General features: G+C 44.2%; 1 protein-coding gene across 2 annotated transcripts in view; it reads left to right on the top strand.

Annotated features, from left to right (window-relative positions):
- The first annotated feature begins 216 nt into the window (after positions 1-216).
- The window catches only part of Qpct (glutaminyl-peptide cyclotransferase), a 38,065-nt gene continuing 21,044 nt past the window's right edge, over positions 217-17,237 (top strand). The window contains exons 1-2 of one of the 2 annotated variants that reach the window (XM_021218121.2): positions 217-691; positions 12,576-12,722. In XM_021218121.2, the coding sequence (XP_021073780.1) occupies positions 566-691; positions 12,576-12,722 (273 nt within the window). In that variant the 5' untranslated portion in view covers positions 217-565. The remainder of the gene's footprint in view (positions 692-12,575; positions 12,723-17,237) is intronic. The other variant, XM_021218122.1, reaches the window with a different exon arrangement.

Raw genomic sequence — 17,237 nt, forward strand, 5'->3', positions numbered from 1 at the left:
GTCTCAGACCACCTAGAACCTGAGACGGTGCCTTGTACAGAGCATTGCACAAATATTGATTTTGTCTGAGTGTCATCATGAATAGGTGCAGAAAACCACTTATAGCCCCCAGGGCTTGGTAAACCCTTTTCGTATCTATGGACTACAGGAAGGCTTTTCCTTGTCCTTCCTTCCTTCCTTCCTTCCTTCCTTCCTTCCTTCCTTCCTTCCTTCCTTCCTTCCTTCCTTCCTCCTCCTCCTCCTCCTCNTTCCTTCCTTCCTTCCTTCCTTCCTTCCTTCCTTCCTTCCTTCCTTCCTTCCTTCCTTCCAACCTTTCTAAAATAAGGAAGTGGTTTTCTTTGTTCCTTGGATTCCAAAGCTCTTGTCACCCAGGGAAGCTCCCCTGGCTTGCAGGCTTCTGGGAGAGATCTGCTGGTTTGTGCTTGCGCTGCACAGCGGGAGGCCACAGGAGGCGACTGGGAGGCAGACCCAGTCAATCCAGGGGTGGAGAAGGCAGGGCGACCGGCGCGCGTTCCCGGGCTCGTGACCGCTGGCGGCCCGGGGAATCCACGCCCACACTCTTGCAATGATGGCAGGCAGCGAAGACAAGCTCGTCGTGGGCACTCTCCACCTGCTGCTGCTGCAGGCGACCATCCTGTCCCTGACAGCTGGGAATCTGAGTCTGGTCTCCGCTGCCTGGACGCAGGAGAAGGTGAGGGGCCACTGCTGCGTTCTGAACCTGAGTGGCGTTGGAGGGTGCCAGGACCTGGGACTCGGCCACCTTCTCTTGGACCCGCGGGAGGCGGGTCAGGGATGCTGTCCCCCTGCCTAGGCACTAAGTCCTCACCCAGCTCCTGGGAAGCCTGTGCTCTCTTTCCCAAGTCTGGGCGCCAGGGCTGGTCTCGGGGCTGCTCTGGAGTCTCCTGGGGGCTGAGTGATGTCACCCGCCTCCCTTTGGCTGCGCTCTGGTGGGGGTGCTGATAGGCACAGGAAGTATGTTTCGCTGGCTGTGCAAGAACAGGGACATGGGGGCGCCACTGCCCAACCGCGACTCGCGAGCTCCGTGCTCCCCGCGCTCGCTACAGGGTGCCTTGACTGCGCGTCTAGGGGTGTCCCCGCGGATCCCCAACTACAGCATTCGAGGATGCTACATGGGGATTGAGTTTCCTGGTGGACTCAGCGCCAGCATATTGTTAAATATTTAAAAGAGACGCACGCTGTTTTCAGATAAATGAATTCAGTTGTGGAAATCTCATTTAAGGAATTCAGAATAAAAATGATTTGCCAAGTCGCTTTGTGTGAAGAAAATAGATTCACAATTACTTCCTTTTCTTGTGCAACAGTTTTGAAATCATGAAATTGCTACGAGCTGTGCAAACGATGACGGTTTTGGACTAAAATGTCATGTCTTTAAAGAAACTAGGAAAAGCATTGGTCTCGGGATAGAACCTTGCAGCATTACTAAACAAGTACTTTAAGTGCTTTTAGCATTTCTGCACGTCCAATATGCTCATTCCCAGTTAGTCTCATGCACTAGTGTATGAATGGCCCACTTCAGGTGAGCTAAGGTTTAGCCAGCTTCTTTTCAGGACTCACAACAGATCCCCATTTACACCGGGAGTCTGGAGTGGGTGTGGGAAGTCAACACCATATAACTTCAGTCTTTCCAGAATGAGTAAAACGGCTTCCCCCAGAGGCTGGGAAGTACTTCCCAAGTAGGTTGAATAAAATCCTCTCCAGCACTGCTTTTGGGGTACCTGGGAGGTCAAGCACCGAGAAGGGACTTTAAAACCAGAGTGTGGCACCAGACCAAATTTGTCTTTAAAACATATTTTAATGGATGGGAAATATTGTCAGGGGCTGAGCTACACCTAGGGTCTGTCTGTGGGCAGGTGTAGCAGCCAGGGTTGTTTCTAGGTGGGAGAACATCCTGTGATTCTTTTTTTTTAAAGAGAAAATTTCCTTTTTATTTACTCGTCTCTCATATATTAATCCCTACTGCAATTTCCCCTTCCTCTGCTCCCCTTTCCTTCTGGATTCACCCCCTCCTCCACCTCTCCTTAGAAAAGAGCAGGCCTCCTAGGGATGTTAATTAAACAGGGCATTACAACCTACATTAGGACCAAACACACATTCTTACATCAAGGCTGGATGAGGCAACCCAGTAATGGGAAGAGGGTCCCAAAGGTAGGCAAAGGAATCAGAGACAGCCCCTGCCCCTCCGGCTAGGAATCCCACAAGAATACCAAGCTACACAACTGTAACATGTATGTGGAGGACCTAGGTCAGACTCATGCAGGCTCTCTGTTCTATGAACCCGCTTGAGCTCTGGTCAGTTGATTCCGAGAGCCACGTTCCTGTGGTATTCTCAAAACGTTTGAAACGAATTCAGATTTAACTTTCGAGAAATGTCTTTTGAAATACAAATTTCTGTTTTCTTTATCTCAAGAAACTTCTAACAGGCATATATTTGCACCCAACCAATGAACAGAAGCTGCTGACCCCTGTTGTTGAATTAGCTAAGGTTGAAAGAAGCTGAGGAGAAGGACGACCCTGTAGAAGAACTAGCAATCTCAATTATTCTGGACCCCCGAGATCTCTCAAAAACTGGACCACCAAACAGATAGCATACATCATCTGCTATGAGGCCCCCAACACACATACAGTAGAGAACTTCCAGGTCTGTGTTCATTCAGAGATGATGTACCTAACCCTCAAGAGACTGGAGGCCCCAGGGAGTTTAGAGGTCAGGTAGGACGGGGGATGGGGGTTGGGGGCACCCACATAGAGACGGGGCGGTGGGGGGGAGGAGGTATGGGATGTGGAGCAGTCGAAGGGTGGATGGGGGAGAAATGGAATATGGAGTGTAAAAAATAAATTAATTAAAAAAAAAAAAAAAGAAACTTCTAACAGTTGTTCCACTGGGAAAACAAACACTCTCAAATGGCAGGAGTGGATGACAGTCAGCCGTGACGTCTCTCAGTTAATAGCTCCTTCTGCTTTCCTAGTTCTAAAGGTCTCCCTAACGTCTTCTGGACAGCCAGCTACACTTTACAGCCCGGGAGATGAATCAGCCTACACTGAAATGCGCCTTCCTGCCTTTTATGACGTTTGACTGTTTTAATCAGACAAGGCCCACTCTTGGTACAATGGTCTGCCCACAGGAGAAGTACGATAACGAAAGCGTCAGTTTTGAAATCCGTTGCCTCGTTTAGAAATAGAGGTGTGTCTCTTGGAGTAGCAGCTGATGCGCAAGAGCACATCAACCCTAGTCTATGGCTGTCATTAGAACCACAGTTGGGTGATTCGAAGCCTAGGAACCATTCATAGAAACAAATGACTATCCTCCCGACTGGGCCCATGTATGTGTGTATATGGAAGGGTGTTGACATGAAGGTACGAGTTGTCAGATAGATAGAACCACCTCACGTGAATCTCACGGTACCAGGGCAGAGTGTGTTTATCTCCACCTACAAACTGGAAATCAGGAACCCTGATCTTTCCGGTTCTGCTTTACCTTCTCTTTTTTTAAAAGGTAGATAAATACTGGCTGACTGAGGAAGAGTGTCTAGATAGGCTGTGTGTGTGTGTGTGCATGTGGGTGTGTGTGTGTGTGTGTGAATGTGTATGTGGGATTCATGTGTTAGGGGGGCATCGTTTCTTCCCATACCCCTAGATTCCCAGTTCCTTGTCCTCTCTCCTCCAGTTTTTGAGTTATCATTATGCTGAAAGTTGATAACTGTATCTGGTGACTGTTCCGGATCCATTTTTTTTTTTTTTTTTGGTTTGGTGGTTTTGGTTTTTTTCTTTCCCTTTTAAATCTCATTAAATCGGCTCTCCTTTAGGCTGTCGAGACGCTTCCTACATTTGAGGAGGAATGTTGGCTCCACTGAGCTAAACGGTGCAGCCTCACTTGTCATGTTCTGGTTGTGAATGTAGCATGTACTCACTCTAGAAAGTACAAAACAATGTATTCTAAAAAAAAAAAAAAAGGGACATCACCTACAATCTCATTCTCCAGATAATTCCTTTTAATCTTTTGGGTGTTCTTATTGCCAGCTCCCATGTACACACATACACACACACACACACACACACACACACACACACACACACACACACAGATTTATAGAGATGAGTAACGATGATTAAATTTCAGCTTGTTATAGGGACTGACTGAGTATGTAAAACAGAACAGTGTCTAGCTTACATTAAAGGCTCAATGCTTGTTAATTATTTAAAAATAGATATACATTAGTATTTTTGCAGTCAGTACTGCACATGCAGTTTAATATAATTAACAGTGTGTCATGAATCTTACCATAAGCCGATAAAATCCCCTGAGGGCATAACTTGATGACTGCAAAACTATCATCAGTTGACAATTAATTTCTTCATCTTGAACATTGAGGTTGCTAGCAAATCTCTATAAATAAAGCTGAGGCTTAATGTATTTTGATGGGAAGAATTTTCCTTTACTGTGACAATGTTGAAGGAGGAAAATTCAAGTCGCATTAGAGGTAGAAAGGCAAAGACTCGGAAGGGCCCAGAAGAGCTGTAAATGGTTATCTGCAACACTTCACGTTTCTCTGGTTTTGAACCACTTGCTATTCCAAATGTCCATAAGATGTCCTCCTCTCTACCTTTACTCAGCCACTCAGCCACTTGTGAGTGGAAACAGGAGACTCCAAGGCGGGGACAGAAAGGCTCGTGAAGACCTCTGGTGCAGGAAGAAAGCCGACTGTCATCTTGGAATCTCTACTATCATGTGGTTTAGAAACAGTGACACCCGTTTTACACCTTTCTCAGGTGCTCAGTGAGGAGCTGGGGTTGGTCCCTCTCTTGTATTTCCCTCTTGGCTCTGATTTTTAAGAAGTGAACCTGTTTGCATTGGACAAAAAGGCAGAATCTTGGTCAGTTTCCAGCTCCTTTCCCTGCTGTGTCTGTGCTGTCCGTGGCTCACATACACATTTCAGTAACTGCTGGCTGAGTGGAACTTGCAGGTAGCAAAAGGTAGCAAAAGTTTAATCTGAGGACTGTCTGGAATGTTCATAAAAGAAGCTTGGATCAGCTGCGTTTCTGCAATGGTCTCCCTCACAGGCAGTGTTTTGGCCTGCAAGCAAGGCCGTCTCTCCAAATTATGTAATGAAATGCCTGGGCCGTGTGATTAGACAGGAGATGTTTCAGGATATCTGGTTCACAGGTTTGTTTCAGCTGATTCTTGTCACCTAGAGCAGACTTCATTGTCCTTTCTGCCTGGATGAAAAGACAAGGCCCTGGGTGTAACAGAGCCTCGTTCCTCTGAGAACGTTGGCACCAACAGAAATGGCTGAAGTATCTTTCAATTGAAATGCACCTAGAGCAAGCCTGGGATTTACACTTGCCCTTGGCCTTTATTCTGTTCTGTTTTGTTTGTTTGGGGCCAGAGTAGCACTATGCTGTCGTGTTGTGGGGCTGGAGCTCACCGTGTAGATCAGGCTGGCTTCAGACTTGGAGTGATTCTCCCGTCTCTGGCTCTCATGTGCTGGGAATCATGGGTGTGCACCCCCACATCCAGCTTCGGCACTGTTTTGGGTCCAGGTCCTGTCCTCTGAGCCTATCTTTCCCACTTCTGTCTCACTCATTCCTGTTTTGAAGCAGGTTTTTGTACTTAGTGAGTTCTGAGAGTAAGAGCCCTTTAGTTCAGTGGTTCTCAACCTTCCTAACGCTGTGACCCCCTTGATACAGTTCCTCATGTCATGGTGACTCCCAACCATAAAATTATTTTTGTCACTATTTCATAACTGTAATTTTCCTTTTTATTTTGAGTTGTAATTCAGGTATCTGTTACAGAGACCCCTTTGAAAAGGTCAATTGAACCTCCAGACTGGGGTCGAGACCCTGGTTGAGAAACACTGCCTTAGTTGACCATATGCCGTTTAGCACATGCAAGCTGTATGCTTTTCTGCAAGAGCTTTTTGTGAGCTTTTCTGCAAGAGCTTTTTGTGAATCGAGGGGCTTGCACAACTGACTTTAGTAGCTTTGCTTTCAATGTTCTTCACTAACTAGGAAGTTTGACACGTCTGTGATCGTTCAGACCTGGTCCAGAAAGAAGGGGGAAGGAACTCTTTATTGAAGTGCACTTCTGAAATCACCCATTTTTTGTTGTTGCTGATGAACACTTGAAAGTGCTTATTCAAAAGCATCCATGGGCCTGTCCACAACACTTACTATCGGCTACTAAGAATTTTAAAAATGTCGTTTGACATATTGCTTTCATACACAGTATCTTTTGTTGGAGACTGTGATACTTAAATGCTGTTCACCAATTTGACAAGATTCTAGAACCTCCTAGGAGACAACCCTCTGTGCTCCTCCGTGGGAGACTTTCCAGATTGGGTTGAAAAGATGGGAAGACATCCTCCACGTGGGTGGCCCCAGTGCATAGGCTAGAGTCCCAGTTAGGAGGACAAAACGGCAAAAGGAAACCAGGAAGCAGAGCCCATTGCTCTCTGCATTGGAACTGAACTGCGCTGTACTGTGAGCAGCTGTCTCCTGAGCCTGTGCACATTTACTTTGTATCAGCTGGGCGCCTTTAATCCCAGCACTTGGGAGGCAGAGGCAGGTGGATTTCTGAGTTCGAGGCCAGCCTGGTCTACAAAGTGAGTTCCAGGACAACCAGGGCTATACAGAGAAACCCTGTCACGAAAAAAACCAAAAAAACAAAACAAACAAACAAAAAAAAAAAACAAAAAACAAAAAACAAAAAATGTACCGAAGAGCCTTCAAGTTGAGCAAACCCTTCCTTTCTTAAATTGTGATTGAATGGCACTGTGCCCCAGCAACGTGGAAAGGAGCAAATAGATCATGAAGGCTTATTTAGTCCATTCTTCCTTTTCCTAAGTAGTCTTGTGAGATTTTTCAAGTTCTTGTAAAGCATGTATTTAAATATGAGTTTGATTTCCTTTCACTGTGGACATGAAGTGAAGAACTCAGCCCACGGTGACTAGGTTGGCTCTGGGGTTGGAACAGTGGGCAACGAATAGGAAAGAAGTCATTGATAAAATAGTTGTGTAAGAGAGACTAGCAATTCATTTATGCGGTGTGTGTGGAAGGAGGAATATCAAAGGATATCTTGCTGGAGTCAGTTCCTTCCTACAATAGAGACTCCGGGGATTGGACTTAGGCTCAACCACAGAGACACATCGCTGGCCCCTGAAACAGATTCTGACATGAAAGTTTAGATCTGTTATCATTATTGCCCCGGGCCAAGGAGCTGTGAGTGGTCCGAAGCATTGTGCAGAAGTTTAAAAGGAGCAAAGCTGACAAGCACGAAACTAGGATGTCCCCTTGCAACAGGCAGCCACCTGGAACCAGGCTATGTCTTGTCTCCTTGTGCCAGGCAGCCACATGTCTCTTCTGGCTTTTATACCTGCCTATGAATTCAGCTAGTTTAGTATTTATGAAGACAGAGATGTGACTTTGACGTCTTTATTATATAAGCACATTTATAGCTGAGACAGTTTTAGAAAAATACTTAGTTTGTCTGTCCATTACTTGAAATTACCCAGTAGTTACCAGAGGCTCAGTGTGAGCCACGCCCCTGTGACTCTGGAGAGAGACGGGGGAAAATGGGAGAGGGTTCTAGCTTTCCTGGAGCTCCTGACTTATGTGAAATACAGATATTAAACACGACACCCGAGAACGATCTTCAGGCAGGAGCATGAAGAAGACAGGAGTTTTGAAGGTGAAGAGACATGGAAACAGTTTGAAGGGCAGACTGCATTGCTGGGGTGCCAAGACCCTAAGGAGTAGAACTCAAAGTGCCTGGATGCTAGGGTGACCAAAGCGGGATGAATGGGAGCCTGCAGTACACACCTCGGCTTGCAAAGCAGTGGGAGAGATACTCAGGCATTTGTCGGGATGGAACAACCATGCAGATCCCCCTTTCTGCCCCATTTGCCTTGGCTCTCACTTCACATTTTTCTCCCTTTAGGTTCAGCTTTCTTGTTCAAATGCTGTTTAATATCTAACACGAGGACTTAGACACTGGAGGCACTAAGGAATTTAAAGGCTTCAATAGCACGTTTGTTTAGAAAATATATCTATCTGTTGCATAGGGCTACATAAGGCCATTTCCATGCAAGTGTGTAATATACTTTAAGCATAGTCTCTACATCCTGTGCTCTGCAAGTGTTCCTTCCAGACACACTCAGAGTCCCCTTTGCCCCTGAGTTTGGTTTCCACTCTTATGTCATGTCATCTTATGAGTTTATGTCTATGGTTTCTAGTCAAATCTGTTTTTTTTCCCCCCCAGTGAATGACATTTGAAAGAAATACACTTTTTAGTGTATGCGTGTGTGTGTGTGTGTGTGTGTGTGTGTGTGTCTACCATTGCACCTATGTGGAGCTCAGAGGACAACGTGCAGGAGACGGTTTTCTCCTTCCACCGTGTGGGTTCAAGGGATTGAACTTAGGTTCCTAAGACTTGGCAGCAGCTATCTGTACCCATTGTGTCATCTCTCTGTCCCTAGAAATGTGCTTTAAAGTGTATTATTCCCCAAAACAAGACCAAAGCCTTAATATATTCAGTTACAGTATTGTACTGGCTAGTTTTGTGTCAACTTGACACGGGCTGGAGTTATCACAGAGAAAGGAGCTTCAGTTGGGGAAATGCCTCCATGAGATCCAGCTGTAAGGCATTTTCTCAATTAGTGATCAAGGGTGAGGTCCCCTTGTGGGTGGGACCATCCCTGGGCTGGTAGTCTTGGGTTCTATAAGAGAACAGGCTGAGCAAGCCAGGGGAAGCAAGCCAGTAAAGAACATCCCCCCATGGCCTCTGCATCAGCGTCTTCTTCCTGACCTGCTTGAGTTCCAGTCCTGACTTCCTTGGTGATCAACAGCAGTATGGAAGTGTAAGCTGAATAACCCCTTTCCTCCCCAACTTGCTTCTTGGTCGTGACGTTTTGTCTGGGAATAGAAACCCTGACTAAGACAGTATCAACATTTAAGAGTAAAGCAGAAGTGAGGAGATGAGGCTGAAGAATGAATGTTGCATAGAAATCTCCTGCCGGGATTCCTTTTATGGATTTACCTTTAGCTCTCGACCGTTGGTTTTTACAGACCTGAGTTTCCATTGGTGGAGATCAGGGGGTTGGACTAGTTATCTCTAAGTGACATATCCACCTTGGGTATTTACTAGGCAATCTGTTAGCATTGGCTCATTTAGTCCCAAGTACTTTTGGATGCACGTATTATCACCTCCATTTTTCAGACAAGGAAATGGAGCCTTGATAAGGTTAAGTGACACAGCCAGCATTACAGCTAGTGGTGGGTGCTAAGTTGAAAAGGTGCATCTGATCCAATAGCCTGTGCTCTCTGCATGGTAAACACTGGAGAGGAACACTGGGCTATTCCAAAGTCTAGAGGGATATAAGCAAGGAGGCAGCAGTGGTCAGTATTTCTACATTGTTTCATTAGCCCTGTGGGTGGTTCATGTAGCATGAACTACCTGCATGATTATTTTAATGTATCCAGTAAACACTAATCCTGGGAGGAACTACAGGATGGGCAGAGTCTCTCAATTTCTGTTTTGCATTCCAAAGAATGTCCCTACCTTCACTCTGCTCATTCTCATTAGGGAAGAACTGGTTTGAGCAACCATTCATTTCCCTTTGAGCAGGAGTGCCACATTCCCTAGGAGTGTCTGATGGACTTGTTATGAATGGCTGATTCATCATTTTGGGTGTCCTAAGACAAGTTCAGCATGTGTGAAGTCATATTCAGGATACACATCTGAACATTTGGTCTATTGAGCTTTTACAGGTTTGTTTTAATATGTAAATGTACTAAAGAGTATTAAAACCTTAGTAGAATATAAGATAATTAGGTTGATGATGGAAAAGAGTTCCTATTTAGCCAGTTTTACAGTTGTCAGACTCATGTTGAGAGGGACATCATCCATCCCAAGTCCACACTGATAGAAATTGAGGGCAGAAAGAAGGCTCAGTGCGTAGAAGCGCTTGCTGTACAAACATGAGGACATGAGTTTGAACCCTCAGAGTCTATGCAAGAGCCAAGTGAGACTGTGAGAGATGAGAGACTGAGACAGGAAAAGCCCCAAAGTGTGTAGGCAGGCAGTGAGCCTGGTGTACACAGTGGACAAAGCAGCAGAGAGATCCTGTCCTACACACACACACACACACACACACACACACAGAGAGAGAGAGAGAGAGAGAGAGAGAGAGAGAGAGAGAGAGAGAGAGACACTGAAATTTAAAATGAAATAGATAAAAAGGGAATGTATATCATTTTGTTTTTAAGACCTGTTTTTATTTTATATTATGTATATCCTCCTTAGGCTTACTATTGCTGTGATGAAACATCATGAGCAAAGCAGCTTGGGGAGGGAGGAAAGGGTTTATTTCAGCTTACAGTTTCAGGTGACAGTCCATCACTGAGGGAAGTCAGGGCAGGAACTTAAACATGGCAGGAGCTGATGCAGAGGCCTTGGAGGGGCGCTGCTTACTGGCTTGCTCAGTCTGCTTTCTTATAGAACCCAGGACCACCAGCAAAAGGGTAGCATCACCTACAACGGGCTGGGCCCTTCCCCAGCAATCTCTAATTATGAAAATGTCCTGCAGGCTTGCCTACAGCCAGATCTTATGGAGGCACTTTCTTAGTTGGGGGTCCTCCTCTCAGATTAACTCTAGCTTGTGTCAAGTTGACATAAAATCAGACAGCACAATGTGTGTGTGTGTGTGTTCTGTCTATGTGTATGTCTGTACCATGAGTGTGCCCGATGCCTACAGAAACCAGAAGAGGGCATTGGATTCCTCCAGAACTGACGGTTTGGATGCTTATAAGCCACCATATAGGTGCTAGGAATTAAAACCTTGTCTTCTATAAGAGCAGCCAGTGCTCTTCTCTTCAGCCCCAAGACATGCAATTTAAAATATTCTAGAATTTACATTAAGAGGTTAAAGGTGAAATTAATTTTTAACAAATATTTCACTAATAGCATAGCAAAAATTATTTCATCACATACCCAAAGAAATATGAATGACATAATTTCTTATTTTTATAAAAATGCCTTTGAAAGTGATATATTTTCCAGATGTGGTGGTACAGGCTTTTAATCTCAGAGCTTGGTAGTTGGAGGCCAGCCTGGTCTACATAATGCACTCCAGATCAGCCAAGGACACACAGTGAGACATTGTCTCAAAAAACAAAAACAAAGTAAAAAAAAAAAAAACCCAAACGCTCCCAAACCTGGTGTATACCTTGCACTTGAAGCACACCTCAATTTTCTTGCTACTTTTCAAGTCTTAATAGTCACAAATGGCTCATAGTCTCCTGTACTGGACAATGCAGATCTAGAACAACTCTGTTTACTAGGTTCTTCCTGGAGACTGAGAAATGAAGAGAACTGGCTGAGGTCATGGCGTCTGCAGATGGCAGCTGGAGGTTTTGCTCTGGCCTCCCTGCCTTGCAATTCTGAAGTGCCTCACTGCCCGTTATAAAACAGCCCTACTGACAGTGCGTTTCTTTGCTGTCTTCAGCTTTTTAAGTATTAAATTTTCTTCATATAATAATCTCAAAATTGTTAAGTTGTTGTTTTGACATAGGGTTCTGTTGCGGTAAATTTCCAACTCAATTATGCCCGGCAGTGTAAACACAACTCAATTCATATGAATCCATGCTGTGTGCCTAGATTGGGCAGATCTACCGCTACACTACCATCTTCCACATCTATGAGACCCCTTAGAACTTGTGGTTTCTCCAGGCCATGTGCTTCTGCTCTGCTTTTCTTCTCTTTTCTTCTTCTTCCTCTTCCTCTGCGTCCTCTCCCTCTTCCATTTTCTCCTTCTTCTCTCCCTCCCCTCACCTTCTGCTCCACCTTCCCTTTTATCTGCCCAATCATCAGCTCTCCTTTATTTTACACATTAAGGTGGGAAGCAGGTTTACAGGAAGTCACCTGAGTGCTGACTCAATCCTTGTTCGCAGCCATTCACAGGAGAATGGAATTAACATCAAATATAATTAGCCCCAGGGCTATCCACAACAGGGTTCCTCTGTGTAGTCCAGGCTGGCATTGAACTTGTAATTTTCATGCCTCTGCCTCCTCAGTGTTGGTACTCTGTATAGTTGTTATTAATTTTTTTAAATTACAAGTGTGTGTGTGTGTGTACCATGTTGTATGTGTGGAGGACAATTTGCTAGAGTCAGTTCTCTTCTTACACCATGTGGGTCCCAGAGAGAGAACTTAGCTCTCCAAGCTTGTTGGCAAGTGCTTATCCATTGAGCCAGTTCACCAGCCCATAACTATTATTTTTAAACCTCATTTTTACAAAGCAATTATTCAGGAAACTCATCTGAAGTTACACCAGTTGTAAATGTGACTTACCATGAAAGCACACTTTCAATTTTGTTCTTAAAACGAACTGCCAAAATCTAGACATTTCAAGGGGACAATTTTACAGTTGAGCCCTTTACCTCATATGACATAAACCTTACTCCTTTATTTTGAAGTTTTTAAAAGCTACTAATCACCAATGTACCACACTAAGTCTTAAACACATGCAATGGGAGCTAAGTACTTTTTTATCTGATCACAGAACCGCCACCAGCCAGCACATTTGAACTCTTCATCTCTTCAGCACGTCGCAGAAGGCACTAGCATTTCTGAAATGTGGCAAAACGACTTGAGACCATTGCTGATAGAACGATATCCCGGATCACCCGGAAGCTATTCTGCTCGTCAGGTGAGAAGGAACAGAGTTCACACCTAAAGGTTTTAAATACTTTGCTTTCCTGTGAGTGATGAGATGGTGGCTTATGTTCTGCGTTGTGTAGAACGCTATCTCATTACTCACTATCAGAGGTAACCGAGAAAGGCACACACCTGAGAGTTCAGAGTCTATTTTGAGTCGATCGCTACGCATTTACTGAAAGTCAGCTTATGTTTATGTGTGACATCACTGTCTTGACTATGGCAGTAATAATTCAGGATGCTAAGGCCCCAATCTTGATCACTTCAAGGACACATTCCTACCTTACTAACCGTGTTTTGTGAACCCTAGAATCCAAACTTCAACAGCTTCTCACAGTGCTTGCTTAGCAGTTCCAGGGCAAGGGTGAGTCACCGAGCTGTCAGCCTTTTTCCTCTTGAGGGAAATTCTTTTCTTGGCTGAGGCCAATGATTAGCTTCTGTCTCCAGGTGAGCTTCTCAGACATTTACTTTGACCCACAGTAAAAACATGGTGGATTTTACAGACAAGGATGTTTAACAACGTATTTAGCTGCAACGAAAGTTTTTGGGAAACTGCTCATTGTTATTATCTGTAATTTATTTAGATATCGTTAATTCTATTTTATTTTCAGGTTCATTGATTTCACCACTGTTCTTTGGAGGACAGTGATGTAGAGGGAAGAATAAGCTATAAGATGGGCTAGACCTTGAATTTCTCTTTGTCAATCTGCCTGAGCAACACGAAATCCTACCTCTCAATGTCTGCTTCTTCCAACTAATCTCATTCAAGGGTCAGCTTGGGAAGGAATGGGACTGGCTTCTCAAAGCCTCTTCCTAAATATTCTACTTGCTCAACTTCTTAGACAAAAATGTTGGCAACTACTGCTGTGTCTAGAGAAACCTGCATGCTTCATCTACCCAGCTCACAGCTCTCCCTTTTCTACTGTGTAGCTCTGCCCAGCAAGTGTACCCTTGACAGAAGTGTGTGTTGGCTTTTTTAGCCTCCTTCTACCCATCTGAATAGCTCCTCAGATGAGGTCTGTTGTGGTGAGTTTAGCTGACTGTTCTGTGCTCCTGACAGGTTGCACATGTGCACCTGCCCAAGAGCTATCTGGGTTTGTGAATGGAAGACACACACACACACACACACACACACACACACACACACACACACACACACACACACCAGTTAATTTTAAATGCCTTCACTAGCTTAATGGCTGGGCATTTCTAATCCTTCCCACTGCTAGCAAACACTCCTCTCCTGTACTCCTGAATTAACAATTTTTAAAATCTATATTTCATCTCTGCTACCCCAACACATTTGGGAAAGTGGCTCATGTAGCCATTTTCCATGTTTCTCACATGTCAGTGGGCCTTTGGGTCTAGTCTTTCTTCTTCCCCATCATGGTGATTTCTGCCCTTTCCTCTCTCTCTCAATCTCTAGTCTGGGCAAATCTAAAGGTCTGGTTTCAGTCTACTTGCCCAGCCATTGGCTGTTGTCTCTTTATTGATTGATCAAAAACCAGTTGTAGACAAGGACCTTCAGTATTTGAACATGCAGATTTCTGATTTGAGGGGCTAGGTTAATTCAAAGCATTAGATCCAATCCCCAACAAAGCCCTAACAGACTTGGTTATTTTAGCCTTCAGAAACATTGAGGAATGGTAATGATGATGATGAGAAGGAAGAGGAGGAAGGGGAGGAGGAGGGAGGGGGAGGAAGAAGAGGGGGAGGGTGATGGTGGTAGACAACTTCCATCCTTTCCTAACTCCCTTCCTTCTTTTCTTTCTTTTTATTCATATATGTTTTTTTGATAAACAGTATCACTCTACAATCCAGGCTGGCCTAGAACTTTCCATGTAGCCCAGGGTGGCCTTAAACTTGAGGTACTCCTTCTGTCTGATTCGCTCAGGATGTAGGATTGCAGTTGTGAATTACCATGCCTGGATGGATGATGGCCAACTTTCAGACAGCACATAATAGCACATTTAGTTTCCACAACAATGCTACATTCCTATCCCAATACACTTATTTAAAAAGATCCAAGGCTTAGTTATCTGAATTAATTTATTTGCAGTTATGTGTGTTATAGCAATTTGAACTCAGATCTACTTGATTTTTCTAATCACTAGAGATGTGAGAGAAATTAGATCAATGATAAATGAACCCAATAGCTTCAGCTCTGTGTCTTTCTACAGCACACTGGAGAGTGAGGGACACAATATTTATCTCACAGTTTCCCCAAGGCCCCATGTTCTAAGAATTTTCCTGAAAGTTTCAGAATGTTTGCTTCTCAAAGTCCTCAGCTCATCTGGAAACAATCCGGGTCTATGATACTCACTTGATCCAACCTTTCCCATTTTCTCACTCTGTTGGCTCAGAAGGCTGTTTATATGCAGATATACATATGTATATATGAGGCCCAAGTTCTTTATTCCTAAAAGGCTATAAACAGAGTGAACATTGTTGAAACTTTGTCTTCTATGGATATATAGCATAATCAGTATGCATAGGTATTGTTATAATTTAAAAGATATGCATTCAGTGGCTGGAGAGATGTCTCAGCAGTTAAGAGAGCACATTGCTCTTACAGAGGACCATAGTCTGGTTCCTAGCACCCATACTGAATGGTTCACAACTTCTCTTTAGCTCTAGAGAAACTCAACACCTCTGGCCTCGCATGCACACACTCATACACAGACACATGCATACACAAAATAAAAAATTAAAAAAAAAATGTTCGAAGATAAATATCCATATAATGACCAAGTCTACAATAGCATTCACCACTGTCCTGAAGGGGCAGAAGCAAAGGAGAAATGTATTGACAGTATTTTCGAATGAGTTGGGCCCTAGGCAGGACTGCCTGTATGTGGCCTGACTGATGTGGTAGTAGATGATAACAGGATGACCATGTTAGAAATTTTACTTAACCCTGGCCCTTATGGGAGAGCTGGCCCTGCCCCTCCCCAGCAACCTTTGGTTCTCTTCAGTTCTGGCTTCTGGGGAGGGATACAGGCAGAGAAAGACTCATCCTCCCTGGGATGCTGGTCACTGGGAATCTGACCATATCCCGGTGAGTTTGTTGCTAATGCTTTTTCCTCTTTTTGATGGGGGGGGGGAACCGCTGAGGAGGGGTTGGGCATGGGAAGACTGGGAGGTGAGTGTTATCTGGGTGTGTAATGTGATATTTCCAAATAATCAATTAAAAATTAAATAATACAAAAGAAAATTTACCTAAGAGATCCAGTCTTATTATTTTTAATAAGAAAATTGCTATCACTAATCTATAATGATGTCCCTTAAGTTGTGTGGAAGAGAAAAGGCTTCTTCATTTGAAAGTGAAAAAGAGACAATTATTATGAGGGGACCATATTAAGGGTTTTACATTGAGTAGGATCATAGCCTTTCATCCAGAGCCAAATTTAAGCAGCCCCGATAACAATAATTGTTCCCCTTAGGCCTCTTGGGAACTAGATCAGTTACTCTGTAGTTCATGGAGACAACACAGTTATTACTTAAGAAGACTCTCAGCTTTAGTATCCCGAGGACTTGATCCAAAGTCATTTGTGGGTTGACTCTTACAGTCACTGGAGAGATGAACATCTCTATGAGTTCTTTTGGAGAGAAAGTATTTTTGAAAAGATGTGTCTTAAAACTTGCAGTTATGACCTTTGATCAACAAGGCCCAAACTGACTATTGAATTTAAATTTTAATGTAAAGAAATAACTTATTTATAAAAAAAATAATAAATTGGGCCGGGCGTGGTGACACACGCCTTTAATCCCAGCACTCGGGAGGCAGAGGCAGGTGGATTTCTGAGTTTGAGGCCAGCCTGGTCTACAAAGTGAGTTCCAGGACAGCCAGGGCTATACAGAGAGACCCTGTCTCAAAAAAACAAAACAAAACAAAAAATAATAATAGATAAATTGAAGGCATTAAATTGTGGGCATTTCAGTGATTTCCAGTGTAGACATAGAAAGTAAACTGAGTCACAAGGATGGCAAATTTTCATGAGGGACAATCAAGATTCTTTTCTAGACGAGCCAAGCTAGAGAAATCAGGGATGATGCATAGAGAGTGTGGAGAGTCAAAACTGAATTTCTGTGAAAGGTATGTAGGTTTATTGCTGGTGCACAGTCACCAGTGGAGAGCCCTGTGTGGAGTATGGTCAGCTTGGATCCCCAGAGCCTTGTGCAGGGGATAGTCTAGACAATAGTTAACTGGAAGTCCAAAGTGGCAGGGTCAGGCCCCTCACCATGGCGCATTTGCAGCCTTGGTGCCAGTGCTGGAGAGCCTACTTCCCCGGAGCAATCCTGATCTGCTGCTGGCTGAACTCCATCCCACCTAGGACCATATACTATACTAATGTCACCCCAGAATAGCTTCCTCTACTGCCCCACCCAGAATCAGAATGCCAAATGGTAGTCTGCCACAGACTGGCCTCACTTGGGGCCCCGATCTGCATGGAACTGGGTCTCTTGGTTGCAGGTGAGCAAGGATTCAGTGAATGAGTGACAGACA

This window comes from Mus pahari, chromosome 18 (assembly GCF_900095145.1).
Source record: "Mus pahari chromosome 18, PAHARI_EIJ_v1.1, whole genome shotgun sequence".
NCBI lineage: Eukaryota > Metazoa > Chordata > Mammalia > Rodentia > Muridae > Mus > Mus pahari.